The sequence below is a fragment of the Gigantopelta aegis genome, chromosome 8 (genome assembly GCF_016097555.1).
Source record: "Gigantopelta aegis isolate Gae_Host chromosome 8, Gae_host_genome, whole genome shotgun sequence".
Taxonomy (NCBI): domain Eukaryota; kingdom Metazoa; phylum Mollusca; class Gastropoda; order Neomphalida; family Peltospiridae; genus Gigantopelta; species Gigantopelta aegis.
Genome location: NC_054706.1, coordinates 69,585,678 through 69,611,565, shown reverse-complemented (window position 1 = coordinate 69,611,565; position 25,888 = coordinate 69,585,678). Strand labels below are relative to the sequence as shown.

The 25,888-nt window shown below is 39.1% G+C and overlaps 1 protein-coding gene and 1 long non-coding RNA gene across 2 annotated transcripts; both read right to left on the bottom strand.

Annotated features, from left to right (window-relative positions):
- Positions 1-2,456: 2,456 nt before the first annotated feature.
- LOC121378934 lies at positions 2,457-3,659 on the bottom strand. Its single transcript, XR_005958782.1, has 3 exons — positions 3,629-3,659; positions 2,979-3,017; positions 2,457-2,546 (listed from the first exon to the last, which is right to left on the bottom strand). It is a non-coding gene; the product is annotated as an uncharacterized LOC121378934 (long non-coding RNA).
- Positions 3,660-9,236: 5,577 nt separating this feature from the next.
- Positions 9,237-19,427, bottom strand: LOC121379803 (autocrine proliferation repressor protein A-like). Its single transcript, XM_041508454.1, has 11 exons — positions 18,807-19,427; positions 14,777-14,891; positions 13,513-13,624; positions 12,924-13,040; positions 12,419-12,514; positions 12,068-12,157; positions 11,530-11,659; positions 11,249-11,366; positions 10,494-10,581; positions 9,761-9,799; positions 9,237-9,335 (listed from the first exon to the last, which is right to left on the bottom strand). Exons 1-11 carry the CDS (start codon positions 18,994-18,996, stop codon positions 9,237-9,239), a joined length of 1,194 nt encoding a protein of 397 aa, XP_041364388.1. The 5' UTR covers positions 18,997-19,427.
- Positions 19,428-25,888: the final 6,461 nt, after the last annotated feature.

Genomic DNA, 25,888 nt, shown 5'->3' with positions numbered 1-25,888 from the left:
TACTATTTGTGTTGCCATCCGTAATTATAAAAGTATCCTATTCAGATGATGATGATGATAACTAGTTTAACGTGCCCATATACCACTAGGGTTTCAAACACGCACATCCCGAGTCCGACCTCCGATAAGATCGGTGGCCTGACTCGGGATGGAGGGAGGGGAGGGGGGGGGGGGGGGTTGAAAATTGGCAGAATTTTGAAAATAGCAATTAGTAAAAAAAAGTTAATGGAATAAAAAAAAAAAAAGTTAAAGGTTACAAGCCAAAAATAACAAGAATTGACTGCTCGGCCGAATATTTATATAATTTGGAGCATTTTAGAAGGACAGTCCAAAAATAAATAAGAGAAAGAAGAGAGGATCGGACTATTTAATAATATTAAAAAAAAGAGAGTAATTTCGACATACAATTTTTAACGCAGATCTAAAAGTTTAAAGTCCGATCGATATGTCCACGCGAGTGGCCTCGTTAAGGCCGTTTGGGTGCACAGCTTAAAGGGACGAGATGGGTTGCATCCCGTCAAGAAAACTCCTAGATTGACAGTCGATAGACGTTGAAGGTGTAGCGCTGTGCTGAAATACAGATCTTGAGAAGCCGGATCCGGCTGAACGAGAGAGAGAGTATCAGACTAGGGTATAGTCCAGTCGTTATGGGTTGGTATAGTGGTGCGGACGGGCCCGACTCCGGAGGATACGAGATGGTATCACTATAAAGCAAGGTAAAGTCTAGAAAAAGAGTAGTAGGGGCCGACCCCGCTTCCTCTTTCTTCTTAGAGAGGGGCGGTCAATCTTCCAGTGCTGCTAGGACAGGCTCGGATATGTAGAGACTAAACGCGAACAACCGTGGCGTTCTGCAGAATGGCCGTCATAAGAGTCACGAAAAAAACCAAGTCGATAGTCAGACGGAGAAATGACGTGGAGGCGAGGAATCTCGCTAAAAAATAATCCAACCTGGTGGTGCAGGCTGTCGAAACGAGAAGCGTTCCAGCGTTCAATCAGTTCCAATGGCCGCATACATCCCAGTAGAAAACTTCATTTCGCTGACAAAAACAAGGAGATGAAGGACCCCCAAGTCGAGCACACGAAAGCACGTGCAGTGTGCACAAGCGAAACAAACACGTCTTACCGCGTGGAGCTCCATACTGGGAATGTCCTATTCAGAGGTTTGTTAACAGATCCTAATTAGTGTCTACTAATAATTAATAAATAATTATTTTGAATTCAATTCGTAAATACTCATACAATTAGTGAAAAGATAATTTCTTTATCTTGGCAGTTGTTCCATTAGTGGCCTTCATTACTGTATCAAAAAGGAGATTTAATCTATGGAATTTGATGTCAATCTGTAACGAAACATTTTGTATATAATAAAAATAATTTTAGTGTTTATGTGGAATAAATTAGATGACCGTTTAAAGGCATACTGTCGCAGATTTAAGGACCTTATTTCTCTAAAAATGGATAATAAATAAAAAAATAAAAATGACAGTAATTGTTGGAAACCAAATCTAGCTATCGCACCACCTTAACTGAACCATGATGGAATGAAATCCATGTCATCCCTCTCAGAAAGTTTAGTTTTTGAATTATGGACCATTGCCATAATTCAATTATTTTTACAAAATGTCATTAATGAATGGAGTATGGTGGTTATGAAGATGGTTGAATAAAGTACATTTAGGGACAAATCAAATTATATTTGTTCAGGTAATATATTTTTTTAGACCGTTAAACAGGTCAGTGGTCTGTGACAATATGCCTTTAAAGTTAAAGCCCGCCAGAAACATCCTAACTCAGCCTCTGACAAGGTGATCATCGGCCCGGAAGTGGGATCAATCGAATGTATCTGGATTTATTTTTGACAAACGTACCAGAGACTTGACTTCTCTCTCGTACCACAAGACCGGATGTGGATACGGTTTACCATCTGGACCTCTAACAAACAGATGGAAGTCGCGCCTATAATCATTGGTGAAATATAAAACTACATACAAAATATATATGAATGTAATACCCACCATATATTAAAAAGAAGGGATTCATTTGCAGGATAACCTAAAAGAAATCATTCAACCAAAAGCAATTACATAACATACACACACATTCTTATTTGATCATTTGTGGAATAGCCCTACTACAAAGGAATGCATCAAGAACAAATGATCAGTTAATTTTAGATTATATTGTTTACAGTTAATACTTAAAAAATGAGTGCCACTGTGCAACCCCCCCCCCCCCCCCCCGAAGAACCCCCCCCAGAACCCCCCCCAACTACAACTAAAAACAAAAAAAAAAAAACAAAAACAACAACACCAAACAACAACAACAAAATGGTGAATGCTCTTGTTTTCAGGCAAAAATCATAGCTGTTGAAAACGTGAGATAATACTCGAAGTAAACATCAGTTAATAACAAAATAATACTGAAGATGAAATATTTATATTATTTAACTTCGCCTACCTTACTCCATCCAGGGTGTGTGCGTACATTGCGTTCACCTTTAGCGGAGCGATGTTAGAAAATACCGTAATTCGTCCACCGAATGGTGTCTGTCAAAACAACAATATCAAATTAATTTCAAAATATTACCTGAAAACATTAAGAATAACTAAACACTCTTGAATTTGGTCCTTATCCCTTATTGAATTTATAACATGGTCATCCCCCAATTTTTTAAAATGCAATATTAACAGTTAGCACGATTGGCACCTCAGGCGAGTGCTCTATCGAATGAGCTAAATCCCACGCTTTGGACTCACAAAATGCACGTTTTCATGGTTTTGGGGATTGTGGGTAGAGGACAACTGTCCCTGCCTCACTAGGTATGCCTAAGGGGTAAGTACTATTTGTTTCTTGTTTTGAAAATGAAGTATCAGCATTCCCATTTTATAAAAGAAAATATCTTGCATAGTTAGTGGTGCAAAACTTGACTGGATGATGTGACGATATGTATAGTTTCCAATCTTTGTGATTGTACTTACTAATTCTCGTTTCCACGTCAGTTCAGGTAAAGGCGTTGCCTGCAATACAAATGAAAATGATAAACATAACAATACCGTCATCCATTATCTTGATAGTTTAAATATATTATCACTTTATAAATGGTTTAGATGTTGATTTGTAGTCCATATATTATGATAAATTACCTGATTATTTCAACATTTTAAATTAATGTACATTTTACACAAATATAATTACAAATAGAAAAATGAATGAATGAACCGAATAAATGAATGAATGAAGTCCAGAATGCGTGATTAAATGATTGTTAGTTAAATTTGAAATAAATTATTTTCAAATGTGCAAAAACATAACAAAATACATTCCTTAATTGAATAGATCCATTCAGGATATGTGAAATACAATGTACTATTTAGCATTACAGCTCTTCAAAAAATCAAGTAGGTAAGTAAATAAGAAAGCAAGTAAACAAAAAGTAAGTAAGTACTAAATACGTAAATAAGTAGTTAATGAATGAATAATAAACGAACGAACGAACGAACGAACGAACGAACGACTAAATGAATATTTAACGAATCATTAAAAATATGTCAGCTACTAGGTGACAAACAAAGGTAAGTAAGCAAATAAATAGAGATAGCTTGCTGAGCGAAAGAGCACAATGTCTTACCGTGGCAATGGAAAGAATGAAATTTCCGATTAAAAAGAAAATATCAATCTCATGTCCAGCACACGTATGTTCAGCATTTGGTATCATTCTAAATAAAACAATTAAAACAACCCAAAGCATTAGATTAGCAAACCGTATATTAGATGTGTCAAAGTTCAGAAGTTTATAATCCTTATAATTCCCTTTTTATTTCACGCAGGTCACACACCCTAAACAAAAACCCTAAACACAAAAAGACCCCAACACTCTCTTCTCGTAAACTCTTACTGTAATACACTACCCAGATTCGCTTTGTATAATATATTCTTACACACAATTAACTCGAGCAATTTATGTTCACTATCAGTTTACTTTTAAATATCTTTCTTTTGTGTCTTCTGAATTTATCTGTACAAAATACGACGCCACAGCATACCTCAGATATTTAGGTCCAATGAGATCGTTGTAGTAATAGTGCGAGTCGTCTGGTAGGAAGTATTCATCTCCTGTAGCACTGATAACCAATTTGGGCATGGTTAAGGTGTCTTTGAACGCTGTAACATCAGACAGATACAGCTTTTATAGTTCCAGTTACACCATTCAGCAGAAAAATGGTATATTAAGTATGATCTTAAAACGCTAGAAAATAAATCGGCTTCTGGCAATGATAATATTTTAAACAAATTGAATATGTGGTACACGTAATAGTTTTCTAACAAATTGGATCGACATAGTCAGCCATCAAGTGATGGTATCTTGTGTTGTCAGTCTCTAAATAAAATACTCTACGGAACTTCTAGAAGTTACGTTCTCAAAGTCTGGCAGAAAGACGAAATGATAGAAATAGGTGAAAAAAGGAATTATCGTTCTACACTATCTGATAGCGCATTCACAAGATTATTATGAACTGACCTATTTCGTCACTTCATCCCGCGAGCGCACACACACCCACACACATATATATGGTTTAAATGACAAGTTTTGCCTATATCTCGGTAGCTTAGTCGTTAGCGTAGTCTATTTGAGCGTAAAAGGTACGTCGTTCGTATCTTATGTGGTACAATTTTTTTTTTTATTATTATTTTTTTCTATTATTATTTTTAAAATTAGTTTATTTATTTATTTGTTTTTATTTTATTTATTTATTTGTTTATTTATTTATTATGTTCAAGCAGAACCCAATACAAGCATCCTCTAATATTTAATAACCCTGTGTGGACTGGACGTAGCTCAGTGTTCCCTTGATGTGCGGTAGGTCTGGGATCGATCCCCGTCGGTGGGCCCATTGGGCTATATCCAGCCAGTGCTCCACAACTGGACAACGACCGTGGTATGTGCTATCCTGCCTGTGGGATAGAGTAGGATCCCTTGCTGCTAATCGGAAGAGTAGCCCATGTAGTGGCGACAGCGGGTTTCCTCTCAAAATCTGTGTGGTCCTTAACCATATGTCTGACGCCATATAACCGTAAATAAAATGTGTTGAGAGCGTCGTTAAATAAAACATTTCTTTCTTTCCTCAATCAATATCTGTGTGGTCCTTAACCATATGTCCGTATAACCGTAAATAAAATGTGTTGAGTAAATAAAACATTTCCTTCCTCGTAAAATAAAGATTGATTGAATACAAATATTTATTTTTAGTATTTTGTTTTAGTTATAGGGAAAGAAAGACATATTTGTCTGGAAGAAAGGAATGTTTGTTAAAAAGAAAGGCATATGCGTTAAGGAGAAGAAAGGGATGTTTGTTAAGAAGAAGAAAGGAATATGTGTGTGTGTTTGTGTGTGTGTGTGTGTGTGTGTGTGTGTGTGTGTGTGTGTGTGTGTGAAACATCCCCAGCCCATTGCTTTGAAGAAAGAACGCGTGACTGCAACTCAACCCTCCAACCTAACCTATGATCTTTTAACTGCATTTTAAACACAAGTATTTCCCAAGAGTACAAACCTTTTTACAGGGCTTTTTAATTACCAAATGGGTAAATACAGTGGTCGATCTAGGATCGATCCCCGTCGGTGGCCCATTAAGCTATAGCGAACCAGTGTATTATGTCTGGTATATCAAAGGTCGTGGTATGTTCTGTCTTGTACACACAGCTCTTGCTACTATAAAGTAGCGGTAGTAATATCCAATCACAAATCTAGTCATAGAGTAAAACACACAAAAAACAAACGCAATGGTTTGGTTTTTCATTTTTTTATTTCTAAATTACAATCACTGGTCTCTCTAGAGACAACTACACATGAAATGGACACACACTGGGTTACATCGAGAGGCCTTAAGGGCGACATGTGAATAATATGAGTGTCTGGATTCACAAACTGTAAAATGTTCCTGGTGTTGGGACCTTTGTCAAAGTAATGCATATATGTCAGAAAGCGAGAGTACGTGTCTTTAAATAACTTCCATTGCAATGTCTTCATGTTTCTTTCAATGGCATCTTGGGACATGTTTTTTTCTTCGTAGCGTTTCCTCTTGCTTTGGAGATAGTCACGATTGATGTCGAATTCACGTTCCACCATGAGACGAATGCCTTCGTTTTCCAGGTCGGGCGACGGCTCTTCATTTCCCTTTTCCCTGAATGCGCCCCTTTGCATAATTTGCAGGTAGAGCTCTTTCTTCGACAGTGGTTGCACGTCTTCTGAGACTTTCGCCGTTACGCTCGTGCTTTTATACCATTCGGACGGCCCCGTCTCTAATGGTTGGCCCCGTCTCTAAACCATTAGGCCGAAGACGCCAATGTTCGGGCGTGGTCGGTTTCAAGTCCACCAACAGCGCTAGATAATGGCAGTTTCTTCTCTGTGTCGGGTCCTTGCTGTGATACAGGTTCTGGTTGATAGCGATGACGGATAAGTTTCTGTGATGACTTCCTTCTGTGAACAGGTCGGTGATCCTTGGGTCTTTATTAGCCATACACATCAGGTCGTCCAACACGATGAGATTTCTGACTCTGGGATCCAAATAACGATCCAGCTGCTGTGGTACTGGTGGTGGTGGTGGTGGTGGTGGTGGCTGCTGTGGTGGTTGTGGTGGCTGCTGCTGTGGTAGTGGTGGTGGTGGTGGCTGCTGCTGTAGTGGTGGTGGTGGTTGCTGCTGTGGTGGTGGTGGTGGTGGTGGTTGCTGCTGTGGTGGTGGTGGTGGTGATACGTGGTGGTAGACCTTTAGCATGTTTTTGTTGAAAATGTCTTAACATGGCGTCTCTCCTCGAGAATGTGAAACCACATTCTGAACATGTGCTCTGCATGACGACTCTGAATGAAATGACGATATCTGACCCACATAGTTCCTTTTATAGCTTATTTAGAAATGCTTCTGCAGTTTCGGGGCTTTCCACCCCGTACCACTTTGTTGTTGTTGTTGTTGTTTCCGTTTCAGATCGGCTTTGGCTTGCTCTACCACCTGTTGTGTTGGGGAGACCATGACGACTTTGGGTGTCGGGGGCTTGTTCTGTTCCTCTTTTTCTTTTTTCCACGTGGGATCGTAGAGTTCTAGGCATCGATCCACATTGTACATGATCTGACTTTCCCCACCACGTTGAATTTCGAAGTGAGGTTGAAGTTTACCTTGTACCTGCAGTTTATAGAAACGGGTCCACTTATCCACGTCGGGTACATATAACTTGTACTGGTCTGATATGTTGCTCCTCTGAAGGTTCTACCTCAAATGACGAGTTTTCCAAAACTATTTTACTTATATACCTTATGACGCATAAAGATATGGTACAGGAATGTTTGAATGTGTGTGATACGTATGACCAGTGCCACTCCTCCCAAGCACAAATCTCATCGTGCGAGCTCCCAAAAAACATCGTTACCAAAATATTACCCTTTACCAGTGTTACTACCATAGGGACACGTCCAGAGACACACTCGTGGACCCAGGACATAGATAAGAAAGCAAAACCTGTTATTCGCGGTTTTATTCACAACATTCAACATGAAAACATAGCACACAAGTGTCTAAAACATTTAATGTCTGAACAGGTTGTTCACATAGAGACATCTTGGAGAGAGTCTGTAATGGTCCATCACTGGGTCGTCTGTCTTCTTCCATCGATAGACGCGAAGTCCGCAACAGTAACAGGTGATGGCATCGTGGTCTCCCGTGTAGTAGAAACCGGCCTTGGCAAGTTCTTTTGGTTTTTGACGTAATTGTATGGGCCACCGAGCATACGTCAGCATTCGGGCATAGAAATGTCTCATTTCGGGACGATGACAGAACAAGTAACGTCTTGAATAGCAGTCTTCCTCACAGGCAGCATCTGTTTCACAGGCATTACATTAGTAAATAAATAAATAAAATAAAATAAAATAAAATAAATAAATAAACAAAATAAATAAATAAATAAAAAGAAAAGGAAAAAATGAATGAATGAAATTAAAAAACGATAAAAAAGAAGAAAAAAGCTCCTACTTGTACCATCACCACTATGGCCACCACATCTACTATACTAGTACTACTCCAAGAGAAGATAATAAAGAAAAGGATGATAATAACAATGAATGTTTAGCGACACCCCAGCATGAAAGGTATATCGGCTATTTGGTGTCAAACACAACGGTAAATTGAAAGATAATAAATAATAACAATGAATGAACGTTTAGCGACACCCCAGCATGAAAGGTATATCGGCTATTTGGTGTCAAACACAAAGGTAAATTGAAAGATAATAAATAATAACAACGAATGAATGTTTAGCGACACCCCAGCATGGCATGTATATCAGCTATTTGGTGTTAAACACAAAGGTAAATGGAAAGATAATAAATACTAACAATGATAACAGCAACAACAACAACAATAATAATAATAATAATAACTGATCACAACAACAGTAATACTTCTACTACTACTACTACTACTACTACTACTACTACTACTACTACTGATAATAATAATAACGTACATATGAAATGAACGAAACACAGAAGAAGCAATCAATTAATTAATCTAGTTTCAGTTCCATTTGAAACCTTTTTTCTATTGTACAAAAAATGATGTTTCATTATTCTAGATTAATTAAATACTTTTTGCAAACCTACACACACTTAGGCGAAAATAATGCGGTTATTTTTTACCTGAATAAGGAAAGCGAGCCACTCCATTTGTGGGGCTTCAAATTCAATCATATAAGAATATGAGTTCCCCTAAAAAAGAAAAAACAAACAAATCAAGTGAAGTAAATGTTTCTGATATATGAATTCTATACCTCTTAGCGGAGGATTCTATTAGTGTTCCTACATGCAATAATCTTATTACAAACAAGTAGTACATACCCGGTTAGTTCATAAACCATTCATACCATTCATGAAACTTCTAAATAATTCTTTTTGAATTAACCCCTAGTTTAGAGGCAGGTGTTTTGTAACATGCATTCTGTGAATACTACTAATAAATATATAGATTTAACCAGAGACTGTACTTTTTCCTCTCGTACCACAAGACGCGGGTGTGGATATGGTTTACCATCTGGACCACCAACAAACAGACGGAAGTCGCGTCTGTAATTAAATACAGCATGAGTGAATTATTGTAAACATTTAACTATAGCCAAAGTGTATTGTATGGGGTGTCATTAAATATTTCATTCATTCATTCATTCATTCCCCAAATAATTTTGCAACACGATAGGACCTAGACATATTTTACTCCATCCAGGGTGTGTGCGTACATTGCGTTCACCTTTAGCGGGGCGATGTTAGAAAATACCGTAATTCGTCCACCGAATGGTGTCTGTCAAAACAACAATATCAAATTAATTTCAAAATATTACCTGAAAACAGTACGAATAACTAAATACTGTTGAATTGATCCTTATCCCTGACTGAATTTATAACATGGTAATCCCCAATTTTTTTAAAAATGCAATATTAACCATTAGCACGATTGGCACCTCAGGCAAGTGCTCTACCGACTGAGCTAAATCCCACGCTTTAAAATGCACCTTTTTCATGGTTTTGGGGATTGTGGGTAGAGGACAACTGTCCCTGCCTCACTAGGTATGCCTAAGGGGTAAGTACTATTTGTTTCTTGTTTTGAAAATGAAGTATCAGCATTCCCATTTTATAAAAGAAAATATCTTGCATAGTTAGTGGTGCAAAACTTGACTGGATGATATGACGATATGTATAGTTTCCAATCTTTGTGATTGTACTTACTAATTCTCGTTTCCACGTCAGTTCAGGTAAAGGCGTTGCCTGCAATACAAATGAAAATGATAAACATAACAATACCGTCATCCATTATTTTGATAGTTTAAATATATTATCACTTTATAAATGGTTTAGATGTTGATTTTAGTCCATTTATTATGATACATTACCTGATTATTTCAACATTTTAAATTAATGTACATTTTATACAAATATAATTACAAATAGAAAAATGAATGAATGAATAGAATAAATGAATGAATGAAGAAGTCCAGAATGCGTGATTAAATGATTGTTAGTTAAATTAGAAATAAATGATTTTCAAACGTTTTGCAGGGGTGTAACATTCTCTTTGAGAATGGCCAATACAGCACAAATCCCCTTGTTTTCTTCGGGATACAATTAAAGTTTTGAGTAAAAATCAACATCTATCTGTGATATTTGTATTTTTGCACAGTTCTTTACACTGTGTTTTTATTTAAATCTTGAATTTTTCACTTTATTGGTTTGCATTACCATAGTTTGACACCCAATAGCCGATGTATTTTTCGTGCTGGGGTGTCGTTAAACATTCATTCATTCATTCATTCCTTAATTGAATAGATCCATTCAGGATATGTAAAATATAATTTAATATTTAGCAGTACAGCTCTTCAAAAAATCAAGTAGGTAAGCAAGTAAGTATGAAAGTAAGTAAATAAAAAGTAAGTAAATAAAGAGAAATAGCTTAATTTCTTACCGTGGCAATGGAAAGAATGAAGCTTTTGATTGTAAAGAAAATATCAATTTCATGTCCAACACACGAATGTTCAGCATTTGGTACGATTCTAAATAAAACAATAAAACAACCCAAAACATTAGATTTGCAAATCGTATATGAGATGTGTCAAAATTCAAAAGTTTAAAATCACTTTAACAGAATTACCCTTTATTTAACGACACACTCAACACATTTTATTTACGGTTATATGACGTCAGACATATGGTTAAGGACCACACAGATTTTGAGAGGAAACCCGCTGTCACCACTTCATGGGCTACTCTTTCCGATTAGCAGCAAGGGATCTTTAATTTGCGCTTCCCACAGGCAGGGTAGCACAAACCATGGCCTTTGTTGAACCAGTTATGGATCACTGGTCGGTGCAAGTGGTTTACACCTACCCATTGAGCCTTGCGGAGCACTCACTCAGGGTTTGGAGTCGGTATCTGGATTAAAAATCCCATGCCTCGACTGGGATCCGAAACCCAGTACCTACCAGCCTGTTGACCGATGGCCTAACCACAAGTATAAACCCTAAACAAAAAAAGAGACCCCAAACACTCTCGTCTCGTAAACTCTTACTGTAATACACTTTACCCAGATTCGCTTTGTATAATATATTCTTACACACAATAAACTAGAGCAATTTATGTTCACTATTAGTTTACTTTTAAATATCTTTCTTTTGTGTCTTCTGAATTTATAATTGTACAAAATACGACGCCACAGCATACCTCAGATATTTGGGTCCAATGAGATCTTTGTAGTAATAGTGCGAGTCGTCTGGTAGGAAGAATTCATCTCCTGTAGCACTGATAACCAATTTGGGCATGGTTAAGGTGTCTTTGAACGCTGTAACATCAGACAGATACAGCTTTTATAGTTCCAGTTACACCATTCAGCAGAAAAATTGTATATTAAGTATGATCTTAAAACGCTGGAAAATAAATCGGCTTCTGGCAATGATAATATTTTAAACAAATTGAATATGTGGTACACGTAATAGTTTTCTTACAAATCGGATCGACATAGTCAGCCATCAGTTGGGTTCTCTGGTTATCCAGCTGTCTTGTGAAATTCAGTTCGTAGTAAGCTTCAAAAACGAAAGTCCAGCCGCCATAAGCCCGGAAATGGTGGTGCAAGTTCTATAAAAAGAATCCCACGTTGTAGAATGCATGTGCTTTATATCCGTTCTAAGTATTCAATGTATATAATGTATTTTGCATGCCCCTTACATGATTATTATGAGCATTTATGTAAGTAAGTAACTAAGTCCATTATTTTCAACTATGTTGTTTCACCTCATCTTTCAATACACCCTACGTATTGAACATATCTGTAGATTATCTGCCGGTAATTGAAAATAGTATAAAATATAAATGGCATTATTTTGTGCAATATTTTAATTTTGTTTAAAACTTTCCTGAAAGTTAAACTTCTGCTTATCACAAGAGTTCTCTTTTGTGTTTAAACCTCACATGTCCTTTTCACACAAGCTCGTCAACACAATAAATAGGAATACCGACAAACTGTGCATTATAAAGTAAACTGACCTTGACCATGTGCAGAAGGTCCATAACAATAGGAGCGATGCCTTTAACTCGCGGATCTACGGCACCAGTTGTCCACGTGGTCCAGCCACGCTGGAAATAGAATAAAATAAAAATAAATACATAAAAACTAGATGCCATAGCTAATTCCTGTTGCTACTCTGTTGTAATTCTCAAATCGACATTAAATGAGCCATGGGAGCAGCTTGTTGATGCAAGGGAAGAGGAGGAAGATAAAATTTCAAAGGTCACAACTTGCATGACTAATGATGGATAATGTTTTCATTTTAAAGGAAAACAAATAGTGCTTAGCAAAAATGTTTAAGTGGAACTAGTTTTACAGAACATGCATACTTTAGATCCTCCAGCGACGTAGAACCGGTCTAGTTTCTTGGTCGCATTCGTCTTCACAGCCACGTCTGCTAACGTATCTAAAGCTCTGACTGCAGCCTGTACAGAAATATATAAAACTATTAAATAAACAAAGAATATTGCTTATTAAAATAAATAAATAAATAATAAAAAACCCATTCTCGAAGTTGCCAGCATTTGATCATTTTAAATATGACTTAATATGTAACCCTTTCCCCCTTTTAAACAACCAATTATACCTAATATTGAAAACAAAATTGGAAGATCGAAAGGCGTGATATTTGATTGCCGTATTATGCATTCTTGCTTATTGGTCTATTTGTTATTGTACCCCAGGTTAAAGACGTCAAAGACAAAGGCTGTTTATTGCAAAGCGGCTTAACAACACCTTATGTTTTTTCGCATACTTCGTAGCTTAATTTAACAGTCAATTAAGTGTATCCTGCGTAGTGAAGTAACTCTTGTGTTTGTATAGGTATTTGTTTACCTTGGTCATTGGAAAACGAAGAAGATACTCTGGAGATGTATTGTTGATTTCTACAAACGTTCTCCATGTCCATGCAATGATGGAATCTTCTCCTCGGGATTTGTGTGTCGGGTCATCCTGTTGAATAGTTAACATGATAAACAAAACAATCCAAGTATACAGTGAATAACCAATGACTTGCTGTTCATATCAAAATTATAGGCTATGTCCCGTTTAGAATATAATAAAACTGCAGGAATAACCGCATATAGGACACATATCTCTAAAATAAAAATACCGCTACTTGGCATTAATAACTGTCACTTTAGTAGTATATTTATTTACCTCCAGAACACGTATTAATTAAGTAATCACAAAAGTAGAATTATATTTTCTAATATTTCTAGAAACAGATTAGACGGAACGCAAAAGTTAGTATTTTCTAGTGTTTATATGTCAAGTTAGCTATCATTGCTTCAGGGGAGTGAAAAATTAAAATGATAAACTACCAGTATAAAGATGTGAAACTTTGTGTATTATTTAAATGTCGTTTTAAATGTATGTATTGTAGCTTTATACATTATCATAATTGATGAAAATCAAAACTTACGGTAAACGTGATTGGTTCATTAGGAATCATTTTCAAATTTCCCGCCACTATTCCAGTGCTCATCGCCATCATTATCGACATGGCCACAGAACCGTCGGTTTCTTCTGGGGGTCTTTCATGAAAAGGAAAAACATCTTAGACTTGGAATTAGTATTGTGATAAAGACTAGCATATGATGAGACTATATATAGTAAGGCATCCACAATGGGCTGGGGTAATACATATGTATGTATTATTGCTTAGACTAGTATAGCACTTTAAGGTCCTATGAATAGACTATCATTAGTCTGCTTGAGATAGTTTCTGACCAAATATGATGGTAAGTTTAATGTACTAATGTCATTGAAATCAGGACGTTTTTTATTATATAAATGTCTAACAACCTCTCAAAGTGAGATGTTGTTTCGCTTCAACATATGGTGCATGTACAATATATTACTACCAAGATTATTTACAAGGCACTACTATTACTTAACACTTGGATGACGAATTGTCAGTAGTTTTGCATATCATTTCAAGATACTGCAGTCGAACGATCTACCTCTCAAATGATATTCGAAATAAAAATAAAAATATGGGGCTGTCAGCTGATTATCTTTATAACATACATTAATTTTTTTTTTTATTGTCCCCAGAAATACTTGGCAGTGTCAGGGTTGAGGAGCCCTGAGCTCACTGACTTACAGTTATATCTTAATATAATAAGTTCTCTAAATATCTTAATTTGTCTTTATAGATGGGTGATTTTGTGCAATGCGCCTTTAAAGGGATATTTACTGCAATGTTTAAGATGCTATCGACTAACAGAGTAATTACATATCAAATATATTGTTTTGCATAAAATATTAGTATCTGTATATTAAACGTGTTTCTGGTCGTTCTAATATTTGTACTAAGTGAAATTTCATTTTATTTCCTAAAAAATACTTTTTTCATACGTACAAAATTATTTAAAGACAAAATCCAATTTGGGCTTCTTACAAATATTAAAACGACCAGAAACACATTGAATATACAGACACTGATATTCTAAACAAGAAAATATAATCGTAGAAATATTTTATTAGTCGGAAGCATTTTACAATTCAGCAGACTCAGGAATGTCCCTTTAAGTTTTTGTTACAGATTGGTGATTTTGTGCAATGCGCCTTTAATGATAGGTCCCACTATATTTTTATGATACAAACATAGTGTATACTGATAACGTATATCATGGTACCAGTAAGCATATCATACAAATTCAGAAGCATTGACTTCGACTCACGGACTGTGGTTGCTACCGCCGTCGATGTAGAGGTAGCAGTCGTTGGGGTAAATCAGTTTGTCCGGCACCGTCATGGAGAGATAATGCCACCAAATTGGGTGATCCGTCAGCTCCTCTGTTAATAAAATAGTAACATTATTATAGCATTACATATAATAATATAACTGATGCCACCATAATGGGCTGGTACGTCATCTCCTCTGTTAATAAAATAGTAACATTATTATAGCATTACAGATAATAATATAACTGATGCCACCATAATGGGCTGGTACGCCATCTCCTCTGTTAATAAAATAGGAACATTATTATAGCATTACAGATAATAATATAACTGATGCCACCATAATGGGCTGGTACGCCATCTCCTCTGTTAATAAAATAGGAACATTATTATAGCATTACAGATAATAATATAACTGATGCCACCATAATGGGCTGGTACATCATCTCCTCTGTTAATAAAATAGGAACATTATTATAGCATTACAGATAATAATATATCTGATGCACCATAATGGGCTGGTACGTCCTAATGTTCATTTAAAATGTATACTCTTATATATCATTGCAAACATATATATATACTACTCAAAAGAATTTAAGGGTCAGACGATATTTTCGACATTATTTTCTGAATGTCAATTATATTAGCTAGACCATAATGTCACGCATGGTATTGTTCCATTTTGACGAAAGTGGGTCTAAGCAACCCATAAATGAATTAAAATCCACTGTCATTGACACTGTCGACTAGTTCTAATGGCGAAAACATGCTTACATTTGCACGTAAATTAGGGCGAAAGCGAAAGGTCTGCTAAGTGCCCATAACTTGCTTTTTCACAAAGCGCTTCATTTGCACGCTTTGCACGTGTATTCCATGTTCCCAATGCTGAATTTCCGTATAATTGGAGCTTGCGTTCGTGTACGGTGCACACTCCAAATTCGACAATGGTACGACTTCAACTGACTATCGAAGATCGAGGAAGGGCTATTGCTTGGCTTCAGGATGGCAATACCAAAGAAATGTTGCTCTGAGACTTGGTGTCAGTCAGAGTGTCGTTGGCCGACTGTGGCAACGGTACCAAGCAACGAATTCTGTTCGAAATCATCCACGTTCGGGAAGACCCCGAAGCACTACAAATAGAGAGGACCGCTACATCACCAATATGGCACTACGTCAACGCACAACCACTGCACGCCGATTACGTGACAATCTGCGGACTGCGACTGGAACTCGAGTGTCTGATCAAACCATACGCAATCGTCTGAGAGCCAATAATCTACGCTGCCGTCGCCAGGCTGTTCGACCACCACTCCTACCACGTCACAGAACGGCCAGACGTCACTGGTGCACGCTTCATCTGCGGTGGCAACGTGTTCAGTGGGGTCGAGTGATGTTCACTGATGAGTCCAGGTTTAGTCTCCAGTTCAACGACGGTCGGGTTCGTGTCTACAGATGTCCTGGGGAGCGATTCGCTGACGTTAACGTTAGACAACGTCACCGGTTCGGTTCGGTGGTGGCAGCGTCATGGTGTGGGGCGGCATCTCTATCCACCACAGGACCCCCCTCTATGTGGTGGATGGCAATCTGAATGGAATCCGCTATCTGAATGAGATTATCCTGCTGTTGGTTCTCCCAGGCCTTCAGCAGATTGGCGGCGGGGCACTTCTGCAGGATGACAATGCCAGACCCCACCGCGCCAGGGTGGTAACGGACTTTCTCAGACAACAAGGTATCGCCAGGATGGATTGGCCAGCATATTCGCCTGACTTGGCCCCAATAGAGAACGCCTGGGACGAATTAGGCAGGAGAGTTCGGGATAACCATGCCCCTCCGGCCAACCTTCATGATCTGGGTCAACTTCTTATGGCAGAGTGGCAGGCCATTCCCCAAGAGTTCTTCAGACGTCTGATCAACAGCATGAGGCAACGATGTGTCGAGTGTATTCGCGCCAGGGGTGGATTCACACACTATTAAACGAATGTTCTAATGTGTAAAATCCATGTTTGACAACCTTCAACTTTGACAGCATGTCATGTGACTTTCTTGTATACAGTGACGTTTATTTGTGTTTTTTTGTAAATATGGAACAATAAATAAAAATTTTGGTGTAGTTTACATCATCAATCTAATACACTCTGAAACTTATTTGGTTATTAATTTTTGACCCTTAAATTCTTTTGAGTAGTAATATATAATAATTAACGTCATCATAAATAAACTGATCATTATTATTATCATAATACATTTAATATTAACGCAGTGGTTGATAGTAACAACTTAAAAAACAATTATGACCAAAAGGTATATGTTTTTTAAAAATAGAAAATTGGGTGACAGTTGTATCGATTTTTTAAACGAAATAATTATTTAACACAAAATAATATTGTAAGTTGTTTAAAAGACTGTTGTGGAATGGGTTTTTGTAATACAGTTAATGATATAGAAAATTGTATGTACTGTGTTGTAAAAAGATACTTGGAGTTCGTAGCGGCATGTTTAACGATTTAATATATAGTGAATTAGGCCACTTTCCGATACAAATACTAGTAGTGAGGAAATTAAAATTTTGGGTAAAACTATGTAACACCAATAATTGTTTTTACGAGCTCTTGTATGTGGAAATGAGTGTAATGTTAATAAATGTCAGTGAATGTTAATGAATGGTTTAATTTATGCACCGAGGTGGTTGGATCCTGCGACGCAAGCACCTCAAGCGAACATTCAACCGACTGAACTAAATCCCGCCCCAAATTAAAATAGGTGCTAATAAAATATAGAATTCTGTAGATATTACCCCCCCCCCCCCCCCCCCCCCCCCCCCCACACACACAGTCTGTGTATAGGTTATATTTCTAATGAAATAGAAGATAAATTCCATATTATACTGCAATGTCACCAAGATAATGATTTAAGGAACACACGCACACACGAACGTACGCAATATTAAAAAAATTATCCATTGATGGAAAATCATTCCTACCTGTCATCACCCATTTTGTTGTGTTGCATGTCATAGGTTAGTTCATGAGTACTGAATGACATTGGTCTATATCACTTCGACCGTCAGCAGAGATTGCTCGTCATGCTATTTTAACAGTTGTGCATGTGCTATTATATTTATCTCTACATTAATAGCTGACATTAACCTTTTGTCTTCTTTATCTGATTAAATATAAAGAAACCTCATTCATTAATTTGATAAAAACAGAAATGTCTATGTATTTATATCTGCATCTGCGAGAGAAGTGTACATTGTATTTGTACATTGTGATATTTTAAAAGTGATCGCCAATTGCTTGGTTTGTGTGTGTGTGTGTGTGTGTGTATTTGTGTTTGTGCGTGTATGTGTGTGTGAGAGGTCGGTGGTGATGGTGTGTGTGTGTGTGTGTGTGTGTGTGTGTCTCTCTCTCTCTCTCTCTCTCTCTCTCTCTCTCTCTCTCTCTCTCTCTCTCTCTCTCTCTCTCTCTCTCTCTCTCTCTCTCTCTCTCTCTCTCTCTCTCTCTCTCTCTCTCTTTGGAGTGGCGTTGGTGGTAGTGAGTTTATTTTAGTAGAGTTACCAAGACAAATAATGTAAGTGGACCTAATATAATAACCGGAATGTATCTGGGGCGGGAATTAGCTCAGTCAATAGAAAAAGTTAAAGTTTGTTTTGATTAATCACACTGACGTATTCACCATCGACCATAGGATGTCAAACATTTGGTATTTTTTTACTTGGCTGGTAGTCTTAGAGGAAACCCGCTACATTTTCCCATTAGCCCAGTCGGTAGAGCGCTCGCTTGAAATGCTTGAGTTGTACGATCAAATCTCCTTGGCGGACCCATTGGATATGTTCCCGTCCCAACCAGTGCCCCACAACGTGTGAATCAAAGACAGTGATATGTGTTGTCCTGTCTGTGCGAAAGATCCCTTGCTGCAAATGGAAAAATATAACAGGGTTTCTTTTAAGACTACGATTAAGACATCCAACATCAATCTGCTCCAGTGGTGTCTTTAAGCAAAATAAACTTTCACAGAACCTACCTGTTAACCATTTCTGTGACGTCATGTTGATGACATAATGGGTGTATCCCTCTCCTTTGATCGTCCGCAGTATTTCATACTTGTAATTGGGGTCGGGTCTAAACACATAGTCCGACAGCGCCGATGGCGTCACGCCCGGGACCCCTGCAAACACGAACAGCAACACCACCACGACAGGCGAGAGCAACATGACAGCAGAGTAAGTGGTTTGTAGAGATACTGAGTCACATTGATGGACTTAGGACGAGTTTTCGCTATCAGTTTCGATCATGTGACAGCGTCGAGAAATATGTAATGCAATACACTGGAAGTAGGCGTTTAAAAAAATTGTTTGATTTTCGATCTTAAAATGTCAACCAAAATGCGCTTATTCGCATTATTCTAAACTTAAGTATGTGTAATAACGTGTTCCCGTGCTTTTAATTGGCAGTCCTGGACTTTTAAAGTTACATTCCTAACCTGTAACATTAGTGAAGTACATACAGTACGCTACGCAGTTTCACAATTTGACCAATAGCGAATATCCGTTATTTTTAACATTATGTTTAGCTTTACCAGGAAGTTTTCCTTTTGGGGAAATTCCTATTTACAGAACATATCTGCGTACTGAATTTTTCACACCGATTGCAGATATGCCTGAATGAGTTTGTATCACGTAAAATATCTATGTCTGCGTTAATAACTATAGATGACAGTAACACTGTTATGCGATGGATTTAGGGTGTGGGATGGGGGTGTTAGATACCCAAAGTGTGGAGGGGGAGGGGGGGGGGGGGGAACACAAGCACATTCTTAAATATGTATATATGAAAACACAATTAAAGACGCATTTTAATTACGGTTATATATATATATATATATATATATATATATATATATATGGCGTCGAACATATAATATGGTTAATATTTTTGTCACCAAAATAATATTTCATAATTCTGGAATGTCGACGTATAATGGGATCAGAATATTACACACACCAAGGGCGTAGCGTGATCTGGACCTGGGGGAGGAGGGGGGGGGTCGAATATAAATCAAGTGGACCCTTTTTCTATTTTGCTTTTGCACCACCAGAAACTCCATATGTATAAACCTGTATCTTTTAGTTCTGAAAGCGGACTATTTGCTTCAGGGGATGTCGTCCGAATCCCCCCCCCCCCGAACCCCCCCCCCCCCCCCCCACGCCCCTGCAAGTAGTAAGGAGGCCTACCGGGAGTCATGACCTACTTTTCAGTGACCTTGACCTTGATGACGTCACGTGACCTCGTCTTACTGGCCCTGACCTACTTAGACTGGCCTTGACCTTGATGACGTCACGGACTACTGTACCGTGTGCAACGTCCTACTGACCCGGCCCCGACCTACTTAGACTGACCCTGTCCTACTTAGTCTAATCCTGACCTATTTAGCCCGACCCCGATCCGTCGTACTTAGCAACGCCCGTGCTAATCCTGTCTGTAGGATCCCTTGCTACTAATGGGAAAGTGCAGGGGGGTTTTCCTCTCTAAAACTGTCAGAAGTATGTTTCACACCCAATAGCCAATGATTCATACATCGAGTGCTCTAGTGGTGTCGTTAACCTACCACTTCTAAGGAGACTGCCCGACACGAGGTAGTGTATTTATTTTTAGCGCCCTGAATGATGAATGGTTATCACTGTTTACATCCGGGAAGCGGTGGTATCTTGTGTTGGCAGTCTCTAAATAAAATACTCTTCGGAACTAGAAGTTACATTCTTAAAGACGTGAAATAAGAAATGATTTAAATAGGTGTAAAATAGAATTGTCGTCCCACTATGTCTCCCGCGCTAGCGCATTCACAAGATTATTATTAACTGACCTATTTCGTCACTTCATTCCGCGCTTCGCCGCTCGCACATATAATGGTTTAAATGACAGATTTTGATTATGTCTCGGTAGCTCAGTCGTTAGCGTAGTCGACTTTAGCGTGAAAGGTACGTCGTTCGTATCTCATGTGGGGAAATTATATTTTTCTATTATTTTTAAAACAAAATAATAATTTATAGTTTGTTTTTATTTTACTTATTTACTTACTTATTTATTTGTTTATTTATTTATTATGTTACGATTTTTTTTCAAGCATCCTCTAATAACCCTGTGGGGACGGGACGTAGCTCAGTGTTCCCTTGATGTGGGTCGGTCTGGTATATATCCAGCCAATGCTCCACAACTGGACAACGGTATGTACTATCCTGTCTGTGGGATGGTGTAGGATCCCTTGCTGCTAATAAAAAAAAGAGTAGCCCATGCAGTGGCGACAGCGGGTTTTCTCAATCAATATCTTTGTGGTCCTTAACCATATGTCTGACGCCATATAACAGTAAATAAAATGTGTTGAGAGCGTCGTTAAATAAAACATTTCTTTCTTTCTTGTATAACCATAAATAAAATATATTGACTAAATAAAACATTTCCTTCCTCGTAAAATAAAGATTAATTGAATACAAATATTTTGTTTTGTTTTAATCATAGGAAAAGAAAGACATATTTGTCTCGAAGAAAGGAATGTTTGTTAAGAAGAAAGGCATATGTATTAAGGAGAAGAAAGAAATAATTGTTAAGGAGAAGAAAGGGATGTGTGTGTGTGTGTGTGTGTGTGTGTGTGTGTGTGTGTGTGTGTGTGTGAAAGAGAGTGAAACATCCCCAGCCCATTGCTTTGAAGAAAGAACGCGTGACTGCAACTGAACGCTCCGACCTAAACTATGATCTTTTATCTGCATTTTAAACACAAGTATTTCCCTAGAGTACAAGCCTTTTTACAGGGCTTTTTTAATTACCAAATAGGTAAATACAGTGGTCGATCTAGGATCGATCCCCGTCGGTGGCCCATTAAGCTATAGCCAACTAGTGTATTATGTCTGGTATATCAAAGATCGTGGTATGTTCTGTCTTGTACACACAGCTCTTGCTACTATAAAGTAGCGGTAGAAATATCCAATCACAAATCTAGTCATAGAGTAAAAAACTCAAAAAACAAACGCAATGTTTTGGTTTTTCATTTATTTCTAAATTACAAATCACTGACACATATATAAAATGGACACACACTGGGTTACATCGAGAGGCCTTAAGGGCGACATGTGAATAATATGAGTGTTCATTTCTCTTCATCATCGTCGTCCTCCTCATCGTCGGTATCGTCGTCGTCTTGTTCATCCAAATATTCGCCGATCCATGAACGATACTGATTTAATTTAGAACGAATCTGTGGTCTCACATCTTTGTCTGGATTCACAAACTGTAAAAATTTTCTGGTGTTGGGACCTTTGTCAAAGTAATGCATATAGGTCAGAAAGCATATGGTCATTCTGACACTGTTTTTAGAGGAAACCCGCTGTCGCCACATAGGCTACTCTTTTTACGACAGGCAGCAAGGGATCTTTTATTTGCGCTTCCCACAGGCAGGATAGCACAAACCATGGCCTTTGTTGAACCAGTTATGGATCACTGGTCGGTGCAAGTGGTTTACACCTACCCATTGAGCCTTGCGGAGCACTCACTCAAGGTTTGGAGTCGGTATCTGGATTAAAAATCCCATGCCTCGACTGGGATCCGAACCCAGTACCTACCAGCCTGTAGACCGATGGTCTGCCACGACGCCACCGAGGCCGGTCTTCCGTCTTTAAAGACCAGACCACACGTATCGCAAGACTGCATCCTCTTGACTTTTTTCAGATAGGGTTCTACCTCATCATCTTCTTCTTCGTCGTCACTTTCGTAGGCGGGTATGCCTGGTAGTTTTCTCTTGAATGCGCCCCTTTGCATAATTTGCAGGTAGAGCTCTTTCTTCGACAGTGGTTGCACGTCTTCTGAGACATTCGCCGTTACGGCCGTGCTTTTATACCATTCGGACGGCCCCGTCTCTAAACCATTAGGCCGAAGACGCCAATGTTCGGGTGTGGTCGGTTTCAAGTCCACCAAGAGATATCCGTAGGGCCTGTGGGTAGCTTCCTCAAACCGCTGCATGAAATGACTAGTGTTTTCCGGATACATCTGCCGTGCCAAAGTCAGAACTTGCTGCTTGTCGATGGGGTTGTTGAACAGCGCTAGATAATGGCAGTTTCTTCTCTGTGCCGGGTCCTTGCTGTGATACAGGTTCTGGTTGATGGCAATCACAGAGAGGTTTCTGTGGTGACTTCCTTCCGTGAACAGGTCGGTGATGCGAGGGTCTTTTCCAGCTGTAGACATCAGGTCGTCCAACACGATGAGATTTCTGACTCTCGAATCCAAATAACGATCCTTTTCCAAATTCTCGGGTATGCCTTGAACAAATTTTACTCGAGCAACCATTTTGATCGTATCATAGAGGGGTTGCCATCGTTTGTAGAGCCAGATGATGCGCTGGGGAGGCGGCTGGATTTAATATCCCTTAGCAGTTTGTACAACAAAACTGTCTTTCCACACGACGTGGGTCCCGACACGATCATGGTGAACGGATGTAACAATCTTAGGGGCTACTGCTGCAGCGGAGCAGGAGCTATAGGAGCCCTATGAGCAGGAGCTATAGGAGCCAGAGGAGCAGGAGCTATATGAGCTAGAGGAGCCAGAGGAGCTATAGGAGCCGGAGCAGGAGCTATAGGAGCCAGAGGAGCAGGAGCTATAGGAGCCCTATGAGCAGGAGCTATATGAGCCAGAGGAGCAGGAGCTATATGAGCTAGAGGAGCCAGAGGAGCTATAGGAGCCAGAGCAGGAGCTATAGGAGCTATATGAGCCAGAGGAGCAGGAGCTATAGGAGCCAGAGGAGCTATATGAGCCCTAGGAGCCGGAGCAGGAGCTATACGAGCCAGAGGAGCCGGAGCAGGAGCTATAGGAGCCAGAGGAGCCGGAGCTATAGGAGCCAGAGGAGCAGGAGCCATAGGAGCCGGGGCAGGAGCTATAGGAGCCATAGGAGCCTGGAGTTGAGCTGAATGGAAGGTCTTCCAATGACGTAGCATATTTGATGGTTTTGAAAAAGTCTTTGGACATACGGGACACGATCTTTTGTTCATGACATGTTCCGGAATAAACCAATTCTGATTCATGATGTTGATTGTTGAAGTGTTCGACGTGAACTGACGATGTTGAAACTGCCATGCCCCCTTTTATAGCCTTCTCAGAAATGCTTGTGCCGTTTTTGCCCAGTCTGCTCTCGTCGTTTCTGTTCCACGCCACTCTCTTGACGTTTTCGTTTCTGCTCGGCCTTGGCTTGCTCTACCACTTGTTGTGTTGGGGAGACCATGACGACTTTGGGTGTCGGGGACTTGTTCTGTTCCTCTTTTTCTTTTTTCCACGTGGGATCGTAGAGTTCTAGACATCGATCCACACTGTACATGATCTGACTTTTCCCACCACGTTGCAATGGAAAATGAGGTTGAAGTTTACCTTCTGCCTGCAGTTTATAGAAACGGGTCCACTTATCTACGTCGGGTACATATAACTTGTACTGGTCTGACATGTTGCTCCTCTGAAAGTTCTACCTCAAATGACGAGTTTTCCAAAACTATTTTACTTATATACCTTATGACGCATAAAGATATGGTACAGGAATGTTTGAATGTGTGTGATACGTATGAGCAGTGTCCCTCCTCCCAAGCACAAATCTCATCGTGCGAGCTCCGAAAAATAATCGTTACCAAAATATTACCCTTTACCAGTGTTACTACCATAGGGACACGTCCAGAGACACACTCATGGACCCAGGACATAAATAAGAAAGCAAAACCTGTTATTCACGGTTTTATTCACAACATACAACATGAAAACATAGCACACAAGTGTCTAAAACATTTAATGTCTGAACAGGTTGTTCACATAAGGACATCTTGGAGAGAGTCTGTAATGTTCCATCACTGGATCATCTGTCTTCTTCCATCGGTAGACGCGAAGTCCGCAACAGTAACAGGTGATGGCATCGTGGTCTCCCGTGTAGTAGAAACCGGCCTTGGCAAGTTCTTTTGGTTTTTGACGTAATTGTATGGGCCACCGAGCATATGTCAGCATCCGGGCATAGAAATGTCTCATTTCGGGACGATGACAGAACACGTAACGTCTCGAATAGCAATCTTCCTCACAGGCAGCATCTGTTTCACAGGCAGCATCTGTTTCACAGGCAGCATCCGTCTGATCTGTGGGTTCATCCACGAGTTCGCCATCTTCAGTTCCAACCCCAATGTCACGTGTAGCATCCGTTTGATCCATGAAATGTTCTTCTTGTTTGGTAGCCACTCTTTTGATCGTATGTCTTTCTGAACATTTGCAGACCAAGACGTCGTCCTCGTCGCTACTGCTGCTGCTACTAAGACTGCTCGAATATCCCGATGCCATCTTCTTCGTTCCAGATAGAGTGCAACAAGACACAAGAATGTCAGAATCATAAAACACGTCTGTTCTCTAGCACAGTCACAAAGCAAATGAAGTGTAAACCATAAATCCATTCTTTTATACCTTCGAGTTCATCCAAAACAAAACTCGTTCACCACTGGTGACACTCGTTAGGGTTGCAGAAGTTACACTGAAGAAATCCCATCTGGTTTTGATGGTCGTCTTGCATGGCGCAGGGCACAATCGAGTTCAGCTCTGGTACAAAGTCACACATGACTGTGAAACAGCCTTTCAGTTTCTCCCATTGTTGTAGAGAAAGGAATATTCCCTTCTTCGAAGGTTTCACGGATTTAGTTTCATCACACCACCACCACTGACGCAGGTCCACCCCAGCAAAGTTCTTGTCGACGCTGACTTGGACGTTGGCACCAAGGTGTCTGAACAATTTGTTGTCTTTCCCCTGGTTTAATGCTGAAATTGTTTCGTCAATTTGGCTTTTACATCCACACAGTTCGATTCACTGTTTAAGACTAAGGACAATACCTCGCTTGGTGGGGAAAGTTTTCCCATTGTCACGGTCAAATTTCCTTATGTGAATAGCAGTGTCCCCTTTCCATAACTTGGCCACCACGTAGACGTTAGTTCCAAGTTCTAGACGGCATCTCACTTCATCACTTGTGGAACAGGCCATCTCTGGATTGCACGTAGATCTGATCGTTTTCGGCGAGCGAATGACAATGAAACCGTATCTAGCCTTTTTAT